We start from the raw sequence: 19,150 nt of genomic DNA, 5'->3' as shown, positions 1-19,150 counted from the left end.
AATACAAAGCTAAATAATTATTTCCTGGGAAATAAATACACAGGTTAAGAAATAAAAACATTATTCCGGAATCTAGGACTTGTTTATTTCGAAAATATTAGGATACAAATGTAAACCTATGTTACAAATTACAATACATTGGAGCACCATACACATAAAAATTATATTGCAATAATATAGGTACAATAGAGAACATATTTATCAACGTAATACGAAAAATACATCTCACTTACATGACTTACGTTATATTTATGTATAGAAGAAGTAAAGGCGAAGCTTAGTCTTAGATAATCATCTATTTGGGGCACATTGACTTTAACATTCCTTAAAAATACATAGTATGTTGAAGGCTGGATTCAGAGCGAAAACACTAACACAATAGTGCTATACAATAACTAGAAGGCTTACTATTTCACTGCAAATGCCTGTTCAATAGTCACCGGAGATATTGAAAAATAAATACGTTGTGTAATTACATACATTTCTAGGAAGTCCTTGAGACAAACGAAACTGATTAAAATAGGACCATCAACAGGCTTACACAGTAAAATAAAACAAAAATCGTGATAAAGACAAACTTAATATGGAGTGCTAAAAACTATTTGAGACTATAGGGGATAAATGTTCTTTAGATAATGTAGTATTTATATTCATCTTTAAAATATACTATTTGATGATGATTCAGGCCGTATGATGACGTAATCGTATACCTTTAAAAACAAACAAGTATATAGGTTTACAGATCTTATGATACACAGTTCACAAAGTAACTATAATGGGTGGTGCGTGATAAATAACATGCGTTGCATTATCATTATCACACACACCGACGAAACACGGTAGACGTTTCACGGCAGTTCGGGTTTAGTCAGTAAAATTCTCACACTACCTACATCCTTTTCAGGAGGTAGTGTCCGTGGGAATTCCTCTGCCTTACCAAAAAATGACAAGTTTTAAAAGACATACGGCCTGTAAATACACGTAAATTAAAGCACATGCTAACAATAAACATCTGTACATTTAAAACACTGATTCTATATTCCAGTAATATTGCCTAAGGTAAGCTAAGCAAAAGTATGCCTCGTAACAAAACTTAATACTTTAAAAATAGTTTAAATCTGCAACTAATTAACTACAAACACTAAATCTGTATTCCAATATATTTGTGTGTCTCTTTGTGACATAGTACAGTATTTTGTGTGTTAATTTTGGCACTACATAATATTATACATTTAGTTCGAATAGTTGGGAGGTAAAAGGATAATAATGATGTAATTTTATAATTACTTATGACTCATTGCAGAAAAAATATTACTATTTTTACATTTTTGTTCAATTGTTCCTTCCGGTTTTCATTTACATGTCATTGATTCATTTCAAATAGGCTTCCGTTATTTTTTGACTGTTTATACTTCACGTTACTTCCAAATATATACAAAACGACATGTAAACAAACATGTAAACAAACATTAACACCAATATAATTCAATTTTTTTGTCAAATCATGAAAATAGAAATAAAATACATGAATTTTACTAGCAGGCTGATGAGCCTTAACGTAATATAAGTACAGCTAAAGCTTTATATAATCAGTAAATAAAGCACTGTAATTAAATTCAAGCTAGATTACTAGCACATAAAATGGAATAGGTACTCTATTTTACTTCCATTTTCTCTACATCAAAATATTTAATTTTCGCTTTGGCCGAATGTTGGCGACTCCGTAAATTTTGCCAATAAAATTAGTCCCTAAATGCTTTAAAAATAAGAAATGCAGAAGTCTTTAATAATATAAATGCTTAAAATATTATTTTTTTTTTTTCATAAATAAATGGCAGTCTAAATAACTCGTGTCGAGTTTAAATGAACTTCTTAAATGACTAAACTTAAAAAAAATACTAATGTAGTTTATTAAGCTCTTAAAACATTATTAACTTAAAAAAAATCGAGCGATAGCTTCATAATTTTCAAATTAACGATATAAATCGATATTAAAGCAGCAGTATTTTTCAACAAATCACGTTCCCTCTTTTATATAGAGAAGATATCTTGAATTTTCTTTCATTACATTTTGGAATCAAGATGAAGTTTATTATTAATCAAATAAGCGGCTGTTAGGCCTTGTCTTTTATTTCTTATTATTTTTTATATTTATTTAATTTATACTAAACCAAGAGATTGCATTAATAACTGTATTCCAAGTTAAGTATTGCAGCCACTACTGCTATATCAAAATTCATTAGTTGAAGAGTTCAAGTGTATTTCGACATCACTATTTAACTATTTGGGCCAGCACTGCCTAGTCTAAAAGTAGGTATAAAAAAATCTAAATCTATAAAGTTCATTCGATCAAAAATTTGAAAATCCCAAAGTTGACTAAAAATTCTTTCGCATCACAGTCTAAATTGCTTCCAACTCTACTGTAAGTGTTGCCAACATACAGGTATCTTGTATTACTAGTAAGAAAATTGAATATTTACCTAAAACTATGAAGAATCTTGAAAATGTTGAAAATTATTTAGATTTTGAGTAGAAACACTATAAACTTGTATTGTAAACTATTTAGTAGACATGATAAGAATTAAAAAATATTTTTACTTTTGACCTTTGACCTACTCAGACTAGTATATTCGGCCGATGAACATTAACGCTATCAATGTTTTTACCCCGACCCTGGCATCTTATAAATAGAGAAGAAATACTTATTTAAGACTTTTACATGAGACTTTGTCGATAATTTATTAGCATTATGGGTAAATACTATTTAAATATTACCAAAATGCTCGACTGTTTTCGTTTTAATTTTCAATACCATCTTCATCAGCTGTACTCAACCTGTGGCGATGGGCCTTTGTTGGTTGCCCACCTCTAGCGCCCGTTTTAATTAAGACCCCCTAAATAGTGTTGAGTACAGCTGACCTAAGCTCCAAGCAATCAAATTATTTATTGATAAATCACGTGACTAGACTTATCTTCCATACATTTGAGCGTTGTGATCAGCGATAACACTCGCACAAGTCACACAGGGTTACATTTAAGTTTAGTAGCTTCGTGAGTTACACTTTTATTAGAAAAAGCGTGTATAGGGCCGGGTTTCATGCTTCTGTTAACCATATAACATGGGTATTGCATCAGTCCTCATTATCTTTATACTAATAACAATCTCTCGCATTTTATAACGCTTACTAGAATAATCTTATTTATATTTTAATAATGTGGAGCGAATATTGGGTATTTTTTTCGAATGTTCAGGGAATCCTACGAAGTTTCATGCATTGCAAATTACGTAGAACAATGTATGTGCTTGACGTCACATAATTATTATGCTATACATGTTTGTACCGGCATCGATTCGTATAAAACAGCCATTTTCGAAGAACGGTAACTTTATAATTTGATGAAGATAAAAACAAAATATTGAGTTTAAAATCGAAATCGAACGAACTTATTGAAAAAAATTATGTGCGTACAGACTTAAAAGTCAAACAACGTGACAGTCACGTGACAAATAAAATGCGCTATGACAAGTATAGATTGTAACGCATCGTCCAAAAACTGTAAGAAGTAAGACATATGGGCACAGAATATGAAATTAAATTAATTCGGATTCCTAGGGACCTTAATATTAACATAAGCAAGCTAAATATATATCTTTTATATTTTTTTAATGCTGTGCATAGTCGTATGAAGGAAAAACAATATTCGATCCCATCTATTTACACACATAGATTATTCATATTATTACAAGTTCATTAGATTTGTTACTGTCTAAAACTCAAGCAAAGTCAAGATTAAATATTAAGTTCCCCAGTACAAAATTAAACAGTTAACACAATTAAAACATATAAGTCGCAAACGGATTTTTGAGTTATATGACTTACAATACACTAGTCCAAAGCACCCGTAGACAAATAATATTTTTACAAGTGAAAGCGTTGATCGAATCGTTGGATTCAGTTACGGTTATGGTTACGACAAAAAAATGGATTACTCGACCGTTTCGGAATTGCAGAAGAGAAATGATAAACTCAAGAGACGAACCCTGTTGTGTGACATTTCGTTCGACAATAACCTTTTAAAAAGTCTTCACCCGTATCCGAAACTTATGGAACTGAGGTATGGATACGAACAGTTCTTAATTTCGGATATAAGAAATTTTAGGTTTATATAACTCCATAACATCTCTGTTATGTATTCATGATGTTCTACTTTCTATTAGATCAGCGATCACACTCGTAAAAATATAACTTATCTAGGGGCACAGGCATCACTGTTACATCCTTGTTGTTCGGCCTAGGTTGTAGATATTCTAGGTAGTCTAGCGCGGCTGGCAGGGCAGTAGCTCGACGTAGTTGGCGGGGAACAGGCCGAACACGCCGTGAGGGCCGAGCCCCTGCCACCAGCCCGCGTCGATCTGCTCGATGTGAGTTATTATGTCGCCAGGGTCGAATGTGATCTCGGATTCATCCGCTGGAATGTTAAGATATTTATGATTCGATGTTTTTATCATTCTTGATACTTTAAGTGTACGAAGCATTCATCGAATTATTATTTGGTAAATAAGGTAGCTCCCCACTAAGTTTATGTTACTACAACTATGTTGATTATCACAAATGTTAACTTTACAAAATATAAGGGTGTACTTTTGTCCCATCCTCATAAAAAGTTTCCTCAAAACTCAAAATATTTTTAAGTAAACACGAAATCAGCTACCATGTAGAATGTAGATAATCACTTAGAACAAAAACCGTCGTAATGTCATATTATTCATGATTGTTATGTAAAATCACTATTTATATCACAATATGGCTTAATACAGCAACGTAAAATACTAATTTTTTTTTATTGTTTTGTCGATGTTTTTTTTAAATTTATGTTTTTTAAGTGAATAACTCACCGGCCTGATAGTCATATAAAGCTCTCGCGGTGAGACCGGGGTCATCGTCCAAATCTTCATATATCGCGCCTTCATCCTCCATGCCCTCGGGTGACACATCTGTGAAAAATGTTTCATTAGATACATTTTTATACAAATGAAATTATAGATATTAACGATTAACTTATGGGGACAGAAATTGGGCTGCGCCAGTCATTTTTACTTAGTTTATTAATTAGTGAAAAAAAACATAACAGATTAAACGTACAAGGCTGCCTGAGTTCTTACTTACTGTAAAACGGGGTGATAAAATTAGATTAAGCAAATCTAAAATCCAACCTATTTAAGCTTAAAAGCTTATGTATACCAATTGTGTACATTAGCATCTCTTTCTACTATTATCGGCTGACTGATCCAATAGTAACAAAAATATAACTTACCCTCAAGCGTAGTCCCATTCAAATCTTTCTTGAAATTAACATTCTCTATAACAGTATTCTGTCGACTGAGCTCGGAGCGCTCTCGTTCATCCGCGACATTATTCTTACTGTATGGCGACCGCTTAATAGTACTGAACTTATTATCACTGTCATCATCATCATTCTCATTAGAACTAGAGTACGATGCATCAAACATATCATTTTCGAGAATGTTCTGTTTAATCATCGGTTCACTTTGCTTTAGCGGCTCGATATCTCGGTACGAATTCTCTTGGTTGTATTCCGTGTACGCAACAGCGCTGAACGATGTTGGTTCGTTCTCAGTACTCGGACTTAGATCTGCTGGGTCTATGATTGGCTCGTATTGTATCTGGGAGGGAGTTTCGAGACTCATTTTGATCTTATCGATGTTTTTAAGCGGACTCGTTGATGTTTGTTCTTCGGCCTCTGGGAGTGATTTGGCTGGCGGTTCTAGTTTGGTTGGGGATTTGATCGGTGACACCGGCTGCGGTGATTGAGCTTGAGTAAATGTGTTTATACGTTGTGCTATCACTGAACTCCGGACTGGTTTCTCTGGCGTTACTGAGTTTGATCTGTAAACAGAAAAAATATTGTATATTTTGTATTTTTAAGGCTTAAGTAACGATAAACTTGCATGCCAGCTGTCTAATTTAATATATAAGTCAGTTAAAATTAAATGGCGATGGTATTTTTTTATCTCGAAAATTTTCGTGCGGTGGCCATTCATTTTTGAAGTTATCAGATATTACTGAGAGACCAAAGCCAAACAATGCTTAATGTTTCTTAAGAGGTTATTGGTAGACAGACCTTTTGATCGCTCCAATCGGGGGTCTATCTATAACTTGCATTATACACCGTGATTTTTTAGTCGTCTTACAAAAGCAGCCCAGTTCATGTATCCAATGACTAGAACACGTTCATGATAAAAAAATAGGTATTTATGAGATTTGAAAAAAATATATGCAATTTTTATTCAATATTATGATGCAATTCGTAGTTTTTTAGAAACACAGCTCTGTTGCGAGCGCGGTCCGAGCCTTGTAACAATAGTGAGGGGCGGCAATTTTATCATTTTTAAGAGTATATTTCAGATTTCTCTTGTTTAATTTTCTTCGTACTTATTATATTAGTAGATGATAAAAAAAAAATCGCGCCTAGGGGTATTTTACGTCGGATACATGAACTGGGCTGCTTTTGTAAGACAACAAAAAAATCACCGTGTATAAAATAATATGACTTTCTAAATGACTTAATAAGGCTATGCCAAATATCTTTATCAGCAACATGGCAATATTTTAAGAAAGTTTGGTGTTGTACACTCTCCAAACAAGCATAACGAGAATGCTCTAGGTTGCTGACAGCTGGTGAAGAGGACTACATAACTAGGTTAAAAGTGTGTTGTGTGACCTGTGCGTGTGTATCTGTCCCTGCGCCAGGTTCTGCTGGAACATGGCGCGGGCGGCGGCGGTGGAGGCCCCGATGAGCTGGCGCGCCTCGGCGGAGCGCTGCCGCCGCACCGCCTCGGCCGCGCCGCCCGCGCCCGCCCCCGCCGCGCCGCCCGCCGCCCCGCCCGCAGCCCCGCCCGCAGGGGACGGCGGCGACCTACACGGATAGATCGGTTAAACTTAATATTTCACTACCACGGAGGTATCGCCTTGCTACCCACATCTTTTCTTTTTTATCTAACCCACTAGGGACAAAGGCCTCCCCCAATTTCTTTCACCGTTCTCTATATTGTAGAAAAACCGTAAAAAAATTGATGAAAGAAGAGGTCGAGAGGTTTTCAAACAAGTAGGATAAAGAACTTTGACACATACTTCAAAAATCAAGAGAGATATGGGGATAAGGGTCAATCAGTAGGAATCGAACATTTTATTCATACATACACGTAAGTCATGACTTCGACGAAGCGAAAAAAAGCCTTTATGAAAACAGAAATCTTCTCGTTCTCACATCTTTTATCTTATTCATCTCATAATTTAGAGCAACAGAACAGCTTTTACCAATAAAGGCAGAGAATTAACATTACATCCAATTACAAAACCCATCTCCATATAAATAATCACAATGGTCATACCTCCCGCATTCTTCACACAGACATCATTGAACCACGAAATCTGATAGGTATATAAATAGGAAACAAGTCACCGCGCATATATGCATTGTTTGTTGTTCTTGTTTTCGCGACAACCTTTTCATTTTGTTTTCAATGCAGTCGTGTGACGAGCAACAACGCGGCAGTTTATAAAACAATAACATTGCTGTTCCTATAGGTGTTAAGTGTGATTGTGTCACTCAAATACCTAGAAAAACAATGGGTTCGATAGGAATTTTTGTTACGTTTTTTTTTTTAATTGTTGAAGTTTATACTTGTTATGTAAAAAATGCATAACCAATAAACTTATCTTCTACTTGGTGATCTATAACTTTTTATAAAAAATCCGTACTTTGGAATTTAACATTTCTGGCTCGGAGCGTGTCACAAATATTCAAGTCACATGCACAAACACCCATTTGAATAAGCGGCGTGGAGAATCGAGTGATAGGAGTTGCTCGAACTATGATGATGTTTTTTTTGTTATAAATTACGTGACAACGACTTGTTCCTTAGGTAAATTTCAGTGATTAGAAAAATTTTGTCGTTTGTACATAGTGCTTGTCTACAAGGGTGAGTGATTTATTATAATTAGGCGTATTATGGATATGTAATTTCGGATCCGGCTAATTATAACATTGGGTTCGGCTGCGGTAACACAAAATATCAGTTGCTCTGTTTTTTTCGAATAATTTCTAAGGAATCGTAGATGTGACATAATTAATTCAAGGGGCGAAACTTTCTTATGACATTTCGTCCGACAATCACTTATTATAAAGTGTTCTATTTATATTTAGTCTTCGCCTCTAACGGTTCTAACGGTTTCAGTTACGGTTACGGATAGTTTTCAATTTCAGATATCCGATAGTTTCGTTTACGGAACAGAGCTCAATAACATCTCTGTAGCCGGACAACGGATGATGGAGCCGACTCATCATCGCCCTAGCCTTTTCCCAACTATGTTGGGTTCGGCTCCCAGTCTAACCGGTTTCAGCTGAGTACCAGTGTTTTACAAGGATGATGATGATGGAGCCGAATACTGACAATATTACTCTGTTTGTACTCACCTCTCTTGCTCTGCCTTGGCTCTTCTTTCTGCCTCCAGTTCATCTCTTTTTCTGGCAGCCTCTTCTGCTTTTCTTTTTTCCTGTAATAAATTAGCATATTTTATAATTCGTTTTCACTGTATGTAAATATTGAATCTAATGGTAATGGAAACAAAATGGAGAAAATCTTAAAATTGATAAATAATTAATTAAATGCAGTTTTATAATTGCCTTAATTATTCTTTCATAATGGTTCCTTTAGGGTAAATAGCACGGAATATTCCGCTTACTTTGCGCTAACGCTATATATAACATATCATACTATCTATTTAAATCAAGAATGGAAAACTGACCTCATCTCTCCTTTTCCTCTCAGCTTCCACTCTTTTCTTCTCTTCTTGTTCTTCTTTCAGCCAGAACTGGTCCCTTTCTTTAGAATTTATTTCTTGCACTGAAACAAACAATTAATATACTTACTAAAATTTTATTTTTAAAACTTTTGAATCAATATTACATAATATATGGCGTAATGATTCCAAAATGTATAGACTAAAACAATTTTATCTTAATAATTTTCGTATAAATTAACTACAGTTTAACACAACACAAAATAACACTCATAAAAAAAAATTCGATTTGACGTCAGTAACAATTATTTTAGGGAAGCACTAACATACCAGACTTCTACTTCGATTTAACTTTTAATCAGTAACACAGGCACAACAAAGTCACTTAAATTATAAATAAAACAGAAAAAAACAGGCACCTCTCCTCAAACTATTCTTCCGCCTCTTAATTTCATCAGCGACTTTCCGCGTCGTAATAACATCGCAGCAGCGTGCCATAACAGCAGCTGTCATTTTCACAACCCGACCAGTTTCACAATACTATAAAAATTATAACACAGACCCGCACAGGCTTGCAACAGAGTAACAAATGCAAATACCGTTTTGTTTATGTTTACGATTTATAACTGATTCAGAATGGTAAATAGGTCTTTGTCAGGCTGTGTTGTTGTTGAGCTATTGTAAACACGAGTTCCTATATGATGTTAAGTGGACTCATTTAAACTCGAGGTTAACGTTTATTTGTTATACTTGAAGATGTGAAGTAACGGTGGTTCATTCTTGTTAGAGCTTTGATGCAGACGGTTTGCCTGCATATTTGTTATTGGAGGATTTATTAACATGTTCATGGTGATAGTCGAATTGGATGCATACCGAAAAAAATGGATAGCAGAGTGAAACAAGCGAAGGTAGGTTTTTGCCCTGCAGTGAGACAGGAAAGGCTTAACAAGAAAAAAAGCCTGATATGAAATACGGATATCTGTCAGGCAATGCTTTAGGGAAGGGAAAATACTGGGCCCATTTCTAACAGATTAGTCTGGACGAAAACACTTTTGTAAAATAGCGTATCTTACTATAATTGTACTTTTTTTTAAACACGGTTAAATTCTTGTGAACTTTCTTCGCCATGGAAAAGTGGAGATCTATTACCAAACTTTCAGACTTCCTTCGTCCCCGAGACGTGCCGGACTCCTACCGGCTAAAACCACCAGTGATTCACTCTTCATTTGTACTCACCAGAACCCACGGGAACGAGATGCAAACCACCGCGATCCCAGATAGGGACGCTATTAGATAGCCGAAACATTAAAGTTTTATTTGATTTCGCCAATTGAGAGGCACGCGGAAGCACCGCGGGTGCCATCTTTGATCCCTTACTCTCTCTTCACCACTCTCACCACTGTTATACCACCTAAGAATACATGTGGAATGCAATAAAAGTATTGAGTACCTGGGTTAACCTTCTGATAGGCAGTCCCAACAGGTCCACTGGGCGGCATCTCCTCGGGCCGACTGGACTTGAAGTTGAAGGCTGAGCCAGCCTTCGCCACCTTGTCCTGGATGAGCTTCTCGTCGAGGTCGTCCTCCGTGCGGGCATGCATGGTGAGGTGGAAGCCGGTGAAGAAGCTCGCCACTTGCTTCACGTGGTTCGCGCATGTTCCCTTGCGGACTGTCGGCGCGCCCTCACCCTGGAGTTGACATTTTACATTGCAATTAGAACTATAAAAACAAATCAATTTAAAATAGTTGATAAACCTGTAATGATAGTTTAAGTTTACAGTAGACAAATAAATTAAAAGGAACACTATGATTAGACATTTTACATTGTTATAAAGGTATATTGCAGTATTCTTTTTTACCTTTACATTTATATTATTAATATGTGTAAGAGCGTATTCGTAAACTGAACAGCTTCCCAGAAGCAAAAAGTTTACGAAATAGACTAGAATTATAATTACGACTGCTATATCGTTTCAGTTAACACAAATAAAAACGGGTTTTCGTTTCCGGAACATAAAAAGATATATTTAGATACTTATATTCCATTTCATTTCATATTATCACAAATTTTAACAAGATTGGATTTAATTTCGACAATTTTATCCAGAAAATACTTTTAGGCCAACTATTTCAGGGAGGAAAGTTACTGGCATTTACAAATCTATTTTTATCTAAATTATACTGACATAATATGAGTGATATCACACACCATTACGAATATATCGTTTTCACAATAATGTCATTTAATTTATTTATTGATTTGTTATTTATGAATTTATCATATGGAACGGAACTGTCGATACCAGTGCAGGGGCATTGACTTACTATAAGTAGAAAATGATATCTTGCTGTGATTAACTTATCTCGAACGTGTCATAGGATTTTATTTATTCAAAATATTGATTGCAATTTTTAAATAGTAACTCATAATTAAATGATTTACTATTTTACTCAGGTGTATTTAACGGGATTGCCCGAATAATTTTGGATCTGACCGGAATCCTTAATCATGAGGCAACGCGGCTACGTGATCGCGAAACGAATTTGCAGCTGTTCGAATCGCGACCCCGGGACCGAAATTGAAATATTATATCATTGAAATTTACTTGTATGTATAAAAAAGTTTATAAAATATTATACTATGAGCTACACATAGCGATATTAAACGCATTAAATTGCATCAAAAGAGGACGTGCCGTTTGGGCGTTATGAAGTAACAAACATACGCACAATCTCAAGCTTTAATAATATCAGCATCAAATCGATTTGTACAATAACAAAAAATACACTGTTAACAAATCCGCGGGAAATAGCTAGTATCCAAGCTGCTAGAAACGACTGGATTAATATCATTGCAAATATGCGAGGCTATGTTGCATGATTTATTTCATGATAAGTTCGAAACAAAGTAATAACGGCTATTCTGGTTCATTGCATAATACCGATCGCTGTTATTTCTAGGAAATAGCTAGAAACTAGTTGTTAACGCCTATAATAGTTAAGACTAGGAATTAAAGATTTGGTTTTAACAAAAAGCTTTTAAGGAATTGTAATCGATCAATTTTGGACAAATTAAACTGGTTTTGAGCTGAAAGTTGCTTAGTTAAGGAGAGTTCTTATTATTTTTATTTATTTGTTTTGAATGCTAGCTTCAGGCCCGGGGTTTGGCTGCTTTTCAATTATTACATTACCTAAAAAATTACCATTCTGTTGTTATCGAGTAAAAATTATACCCCCTTTTATAGATTTTAAGCTAACTTCAGGCCAAGTTTAATTGAAAATCGGTAAGTCAGTCGTAACTTGTAACAATATCTACGTTAAATATTCATTTTAATTGTTATATTATATATTGCGCTAAACAACACACATCGAAAAACAAAAATGTACGATGTACGATAAATAATTAACTATAGGAAGTCTGCATATAATTATGTCCAACAAAAGTCTTTTCGCAGCAGATAAATCATCGTATTAATAAATGAAAGCCATATTAATAATGTATCAAGTAGTGTGATTAACGAGCTACAAGACCATATTAAATGTTACGCTTGAAAGAGCCCGTCAAGCAACAAATTACGCAGCGTCAGATAAAAAGTCTACATACACTTTGATTTACCTAAGTCTTGGGTTTTATAAATAGGTATCAATATTTCTTTAATACCTTTCTTTTATGCACGCCGCGTCAGCTCAATATTTCAATGCCTAAGGCCCTAATAGTTTGGGTCTCGTGGCATTTCTACACTAAAACATTTTATCATTTCTCCATGAATTTGAGCGCTTTTTATAGACGTTAAGGAGTCTAAAAATGGCACTTGGCTAGAAGTTCTATTGGTTCCAGAACTGGTTGGACGAGTCCGAGAAATACGGATGAATAACCAGGTTTGGTCAAAGCTAAATAGCGTGAAATGAAACTTACTACTTACTTAGCTATTGTCATTTGCAGTTATTCTACTTATTATAATACACATCAATTAAATAATTATTCAGATAATTAATGTATATTGCCCTATCTTGTAAAAATAGTCTACATTACTGATTTACATGCTGAAAGCTATATTTCATATTAGCCCAGCTAACATCAACATTTAAAAACATTAATAACATTGCATAATAACATAAATAACTAATAATTGTCCTTCCTTGAAAACACAATTATGGTAAATAATTATAAACACAATGCAACCACAAAGTTTAGTAAAGAGGTAAACCAAAAAGTTATTACATCAATCACAGGCTGAATATGTCAACACCATAATTATCAATTATGGAAAAGGAAATTAAAACTGAAACCTTGATAAGTACTAATACATTTGAATGTAGATAAACTATTCAGATAAAACATGCGTTACTAGAAACTACATGTTTTATCTTTTTAAGAACAAAACAATATTATCTTTCTTATCTGTACTTACTTGCCAGTTGATAAGTACATATTTAGATATACTTCCATTGGGCTGGTCCACTTTAAGGAAGGCATATTGGATTTTGCCGCTGTTGAACTCATCAATGAGTTCGTCTAGACCTCCATCGCCTTTGCTGATGAACTTCAAGTCATTTGATGGGCCATCATAGCCAAATAAGGCCCTGAAAAAAAAGTATTTGATTAGATTTTTTTTATAAGTACGGAATCTTTAGCAAAGGGAGGAATGGAGGAGGCCTTTGTCATGTAATGGAATGCTAATGATTGATAAAAATAATAAGGAAAACTATTCACTGTCACTTTCAAATACTGTTCATGATTGTATTAAATCATTGTGTGAACTTATGTTGCATAAACTTCACCATATTATATCAAAATACTTCAAAAGGTGTTTAACACATGGTTTTAAAATTAAGCTATAGCATATGGCAACATAATCACCTTTAATTATATAACTTAACAAGTGTTCTTGACTACTAGGGCTGCAGAGTCCTATTGGAGTCTCCAGAATACAACAGCATAAGTTAAATGGCATATTGCAGGTGGATTCAAAGTTTCATAATAATATGATGGATTAGTCGGAGATAATGTTTTACAACAAGACAGCAATCTCAATTGTTCTAAAATTTGTTTTGATTGTGTGTCATAACTGATCTTATTGGTGACTCATAGACTTTATGTCATGATTAGATAATTTTTTATAGGATTACTTAGAAGTTTTGATTTGATTTGAAATATGTATTTTTTTAAAGAAAAATGTTAGTTTTGTACCAAAGTTTGTCTGGTTTGTTAAGAGCTACTTCTATAAATTGATATATTCTTTGGTATAGTCTCAGCTAATAAAGTTAAATAAAATAAATGGGTATGATATCAATAGTGTTTGACTTTTAGAGAGTTAACATTTATATCAGTTTGAATTAAGTTACAATTAATTACTTATTCATACATTATTTCCGAAATAAATTGACCGAAGTCTCAACTTCAGTTAGTTGAATTATCAAACGGTATATCGTTTATAATGATTTAGATCAAACAGTATTACACATTAAGGAGTGGTGCTTACTCATCGTAGGGTAACATGTTAAGTGAAAACAATCAGGGCAAGCACCAAACAAACAAGTTTTTCAACCCGATCGTTTTCACAATTATCGTATTTCCTTACGACCGCTTTTGGTTAATGGAATGTAATTAAAATTACAAGTGAATGCACCGACTATTACTTCAATCCATTGTTACCACTTATAAGGACCACTGTAACCGCCACGCTAATCAATTCAATTCATTATTTTAATCAACGGCGACTGTTTATTTAATTTCCCTAGCAAGTAGGTCGGAGTACGAAGATTTAGACTTACCAGTTGGTTTCACTTTTCTCGTCTAACACATCTTTCCACCCAGCGACTAACGCCTGTTTGTGTTTATCTAAATTTATGGCCATTTTACATTATTTGTACTAACTCCTACGTGAAATAAAGAAGCCGAATTACAGGAAAAAAGCAAAATAAAACGCCGATAAATCGCCTGACTCACAACAATTTTTGCCACAGATAAAAAATCAGTAAAGGTTTTTGAACTTCGTGTGACATTAGACTATAGTGTTACCACTTTAAAAAATATATTTAAACTTTTATCTGCAGACTATATTTAAGCAAAAAAGTCGTTTGAATGTTTAAAACGTCCGTATAAAATACATCAAGGTTCTTAAATATATATGGCAAGCTTTTATCATTTATGTTAAGGTTTTTATGAGTCTTTTTGCTTTACTCGCGTCGAAGCGCCTGAAAAGAATAAATCCACTTTACTATTCGCTTGAAAACAATATATCTTGCTCATCTTATATTCACAGGCGCACTTAAGCTCCCCTCTCGTATGTTACAGAATGATATATTGGACATAATGGTTGACGCCACACCATCACATAATCTTACACTTGGATTTCCCCCTTGCGCGCGCATTCTATAATATAAACAGGCCCTTAGCATAGTAGGTATCGTGGAAACTTTCATTCAAAACACGCGGGACTCGGTAGTCACGACAGAGATCGCTTCGCGGACAAACGCCGCGATTATTAAGGCATGATTTTTTTTCGTGTAACATAAATAAAGTAAATAAAAATGTGGGTAGACGTAACTGCGCGGGAAAAACAAAATTATACTACACAAACTAATGGATCATTTATACCCGGGTAAGTGTAGATTTTCTTAAACTATGTTTTTGTTTGTTAGGGAAAATTGGAGGGAAAGCAAGCGTCGCTGACTCTTAGTCAAAGATCAAAAACATAATCATGCGTAATAAAAAGTATGCAGATGTGAACGAAGAAGAAGTGAATTGTTTCTTTTTACGATCATAATTGATTAATCATATTTTTTTACATAAGGCATTGTAATAATGTGACTTTATGAACTATGTAGTTTATAAACAGTTTTAGTATGTTTTTTTTAACATTGATTAATTTTAAATTAATGCGCATTACGAATATAAGTGTTTTCTATTACATGTTTTTTACAAAAATGTTCAAAACGTAAAATTAAGTGTGCCACAAAAGTGAAAGAATGCGGCAAAAATGTTTCGTATATACAGTTTAATTGCTATCACGTGTCTACCACAACAGTAACGCGATAAATACTCTCGTTAGATGAAATATACGATGTTTTAGAGAACTGTAATAGATACGTGAGGAAATCTCTAATATCGTCATAATGAACATGCCACTTATTCTAAAGTCTAATTTTCGGTAATTATTCATTAAAAAATCACAAAAAACAACCTGGCTGTCTTCCCTTATTTTTTTTAATTTGGTTGTTTTTTTTTCATGTGTAAGAATATAACAATCATAATATCGTAAAGTTTTGTGGTATTTAAACTGAGTTTGTAAAAAGCTTGTGTTTTAACTCAGGTAAGTAATTTTGATACTTTTTGATGATTTGAATTATCATTTTATTTTAAATAGTGAAAGTGCGTTGATAGTGCAGTAGCGCGGGTCACTACGCCAATCAATTCAGTGTAAGAGGTGGTGCGGGTTCAAACCCTGAATGAAACATATAAAATATTTTAGTAATAATCAAATTTATATCAAAAAACTAATTACGTAAACCTAACTGTAACATTTAAATACAGAAGTAATGTTGTCGATGTATGTTTATTTTTTTTTGCTATGAAGATAGCGAACTTCTTGAATGAATTCATTGGCTACGTCCCAAAGTGCGGTGTACCCATGGGATTAGGCACAGTGTGCCTGATAAATGATGGGTACCCAAAAGGGCGGTGCAATGTTTTAAATAAATGATTATATCACATAAGTACGGCGTAGTTACTTGTTCGATAATAACTTTAGAGACGCGGATCCATTCATTTCATATTTAAGGACTCTGTTTAAGGTCAGAAACTAGTCGTACTCTCGAGATAAAGAGCGTCAGCTAACCTTCATTCCTTCAATAACTGACTAAACATTATACTATTCATGGGTTTACTACACTTGTAAACAAAATTCTAGATAATCTCTTGATAAAAATGAACAGTTACGATATTAAACCGTAATTGTTTTTAACATTTATGACATCACAGAATTTAGTGCTAATAAAGCTCAAAGCAAACTGTCGTAATATTAATTCATTTTTCTATTAAATATGTTTAGATTATCTCTCGAGGCATTCAATGCTGCGCTGGCTGCGCAAGCTTTCTTTCGGTGCTTACTTGCGCTGATTTTATCATTCAAGTCTTTTATAACATCGGCATCTTTTGCTTATTTAAAATAATTATCGATCGAACCGTGATTATACCGAGACAGGACCATTTATACCAAATAACATAAAGATAAAAATATGAAAAGAGGATTTTTGTAACACAGTTTTGTCAATGGCAATGGCACTAAATATAGCTTAGTCCCAGGGTCCTGACGCCCCGCCTACTTTCAGGCGCGCAAATGCCAACAATGTTTAATTTATAAGCATTAATAAAACATCCCTTTAGCATACAAACGAAACTGTAATTTTTCTTTGAGCATTATGTAAAGTCTGTTGCGTGCCTAGAATTCCTATTTAAAAAAAACCACAGAATTCTTTAAAGCTTTCCTTTGTTTGTTCGCCACATGTTTCATGGAAAAAAGGATCGATACATTGTTTGCGAACCTTAAATATCTTATAAGTAAATTGTATGCGTATTTTAAGAGTTTATCAGGGAGTTTTTTTTTTCGAAAAGTTGTATTATCTCATCTGCCTTAAATATAGACGAAAATGCAGAGAAAAAATGTTAACCTCCGTCTGAAAAAATTACTTTAAAGCCTGCATTTATGAACCAGTCTTCCTAATGCATCTAAGGCGGTCTCAAACATGCTCTTCATAATTCTTTCTTCTCGGCAAAGAAAGCCAATTAATAGCTACATAACATGAAACCAACACCGTTTATTTTATAACTCTATTGTATTTTAATATTTGTTACTTTCGACATATTTAACCTGTTATAAGTACACATAAACATTATCACATAAGAACTAAGGAAATGGGTATAAATAGCCTTTTAATGCAATGGAAGGAAAGAAAAAGGTCACGATTGCCATTACTATGTTTTGTTACGAAAATATAAATGACATGACAGCCATGACAGGTACGTTCGTCCGCAAATCAATGTTCAACATAAAACGATAAACAACCTTATGCAGTCGCGATAAAGGTGATAATGTTATATAGGTATCATTGGTAGGGTGACTTTCAGTTTGGAGGTTTGTATCAAGGTCCTGGTTATGATCAAACATCACTGTAAGTTATATAACCGTAGAATGATTTATGTTTCGGGTTTAGCTAGTTATTTGTGACTTTTTGGGCACAAACTGTGACTTTATCTATCAGGATTGTACTTGAGACTAGGTACCTATTGATATGACCTAACCGATTTTAGCGGCTAGTCCCCTAAGACACCAGCCAGCTTCGCGGGATGCGTGGCGTCAAGACAGGTGCACTCTCCGTTCTCTTGGAACGGCAAATTAACATCACCGGACAGAAATCTGTCAATCTCTCTCTCTGTCAATTTTCGAAACACGGAAGCTGTGATATTTATTTCTACCGCACGCCACATTTGAATAGTCGCTGCGTGTTTTGGGATCGAATGCGAGCCCTTTAACTTAGCAGTCCAGTGGTCATCAAGGTTATCACAGCTTCATGTTATATGCCGCTGACAGTTAGGTTTCTTTAAGGAATTTGTAGGTACGTAGGTATACATACTTACTAAGTGATACTCATTGGTGTAGGTACCTATAAAGTGTATAATATGTCAGCAACAATGCCATCCTACGTTAATATTTATTTTCCCGCGTACTTGTGAATGGATAGTTATTGATCAAAAGAATTTCCCACCCCATATTGTATCATAACATCGGCTTTATTGATACAAGTTGAACGATATAATCGTAGTAAGTATTTGTTTGATCATAACTTATAACCTGCGTCATTGTAGAACGTGGTTACTGTTTTACACACTTTAATTAGAAGCCTGAACTTATTAAAATGACCTATATTAATTTAACTGAGAACCTCTTTTTAAGGTCTCTGAATATGATGTTTATTTCCATGGAACACATGAAATTGTGTTTATTTTTCAATCGTTATTTTGGTACACCTCTTCTAAATTTGATTGTGAATTCGAGAATGAACGGCATTCATCAATATTAAAACTTGAGAACTCGCAATAATTCAACGACGGGTTCAGAGACCGACTAAAGGACAAAAGTCCTTCTAAAGGAAAGGTTCTTCCTTCTTCATTTTACAAATGAATCCTCAAGTGACTTTTGCCAAAAAGAGAATATTTAGGTACTACTGAAGTGAGTACATCTTTCCCTGCTAAATCAGGCTTTGCGTTGCTTCATGATTTTAATGAAAATCCATGCAATTTAAACTTCATGTTATTGATGAGG

At 34.2% G+C, this 19,150-nt stretch overlaps 2 protein-coding genes across 2 annotated transcripts in view; one reads left to right on the top strand and one right to left on the bottom strand.

The window, feature by feature from the left end:
* Positions 1–63: 63 nt before the first annotated feature.
* Positions 64–14,779, bottom strand: LOC113497588 (drebrin-like protein). The gene is made up of 9 exons (XM_026877181.1): positions 14,601–14,779; positions 13,238–13,409; positions 10,276–10,513; positions 8,832–8,929; positions 8,500–8,579; positions 6,745–6,939; positions 5,317–5,909; positions 4,898–4,996; positions 64–4,470 (listed from the first exon to the last, which is right to left on the bottom strand). Exons 1-9 carry the CDS (start codon positions 14,681–14,683, stop codon positions 4,319–4,321), a joined length of 1,710 nt encoding a protein of 569 aa, XP_026732982.1. The 5' UTR covers positions 14,684–14,779; the 3' UTR covers positions 64–4,318.
* An 80-nt stretch (positions 14,780–14,859) lies between these two features.
* LOC113497607 (protein FAM166B-like) overlaps positions 14,860–19,150 on the top strand; it is a 32,680-nt gene continuing 28,389 nt past the window's right edge. Inside the window, exon 1 of the mRNA XM_026877206.1 lies at positions 14,860–15,430. Within this exon, the coding sequence (XP_026733007.1) occupies positions 15,360–15,430 (71 nt within the window). The 5' untranslated portion in view covers positions 14,860–15,359. The remainder of the gene's footprint in view (positions 15,431–19,150) is intronic.

This window comes from Trichoplusia ni, chromosome 1 (genome assembly GCF_003590095.1).
Source record: "Trichoplusia ni isolate ovarian cell line Hi5 chromosome 1, tn1, whole genome shotgun sequence".
NCBI lineage: Eukaryota > Metazoa > Arthropoda > Insecta > Lepidoptera > Noctuidae > Trichoplusia > Trichoplusia ni.
The sequence above is the reverse complement of the archived record's forward strand: the minus strand, read 5'-3'. Positions and strand labels throughout refer to the sequence as shown.

Excerpts from the sequence above, each read along its gene's own strand:
- LOC113497588 (XM_026877181.1), bottom strand. The coding sequence starts at position 14,683 with ATGGCCATAAATTTAGATAAACACAAACAGGCGTTAGTCGCTGGGTGG. Across the intron at positions 13,410-14,600 it reads GAGAAAAGTGAAACCAACTG|GGCCTTATTTGGCTATGATG; the intron begins GTAAGTCTAAAT and ends CTTTTTTTTCAG. Across the intron at positions 8,930-10,275 it reads CTATCAGAAGGTTAACCCAG|TGCAAGAAATAAATTCTAAA; the intron begins GTACTCAATACT and ends TGTTTGTTTCAG.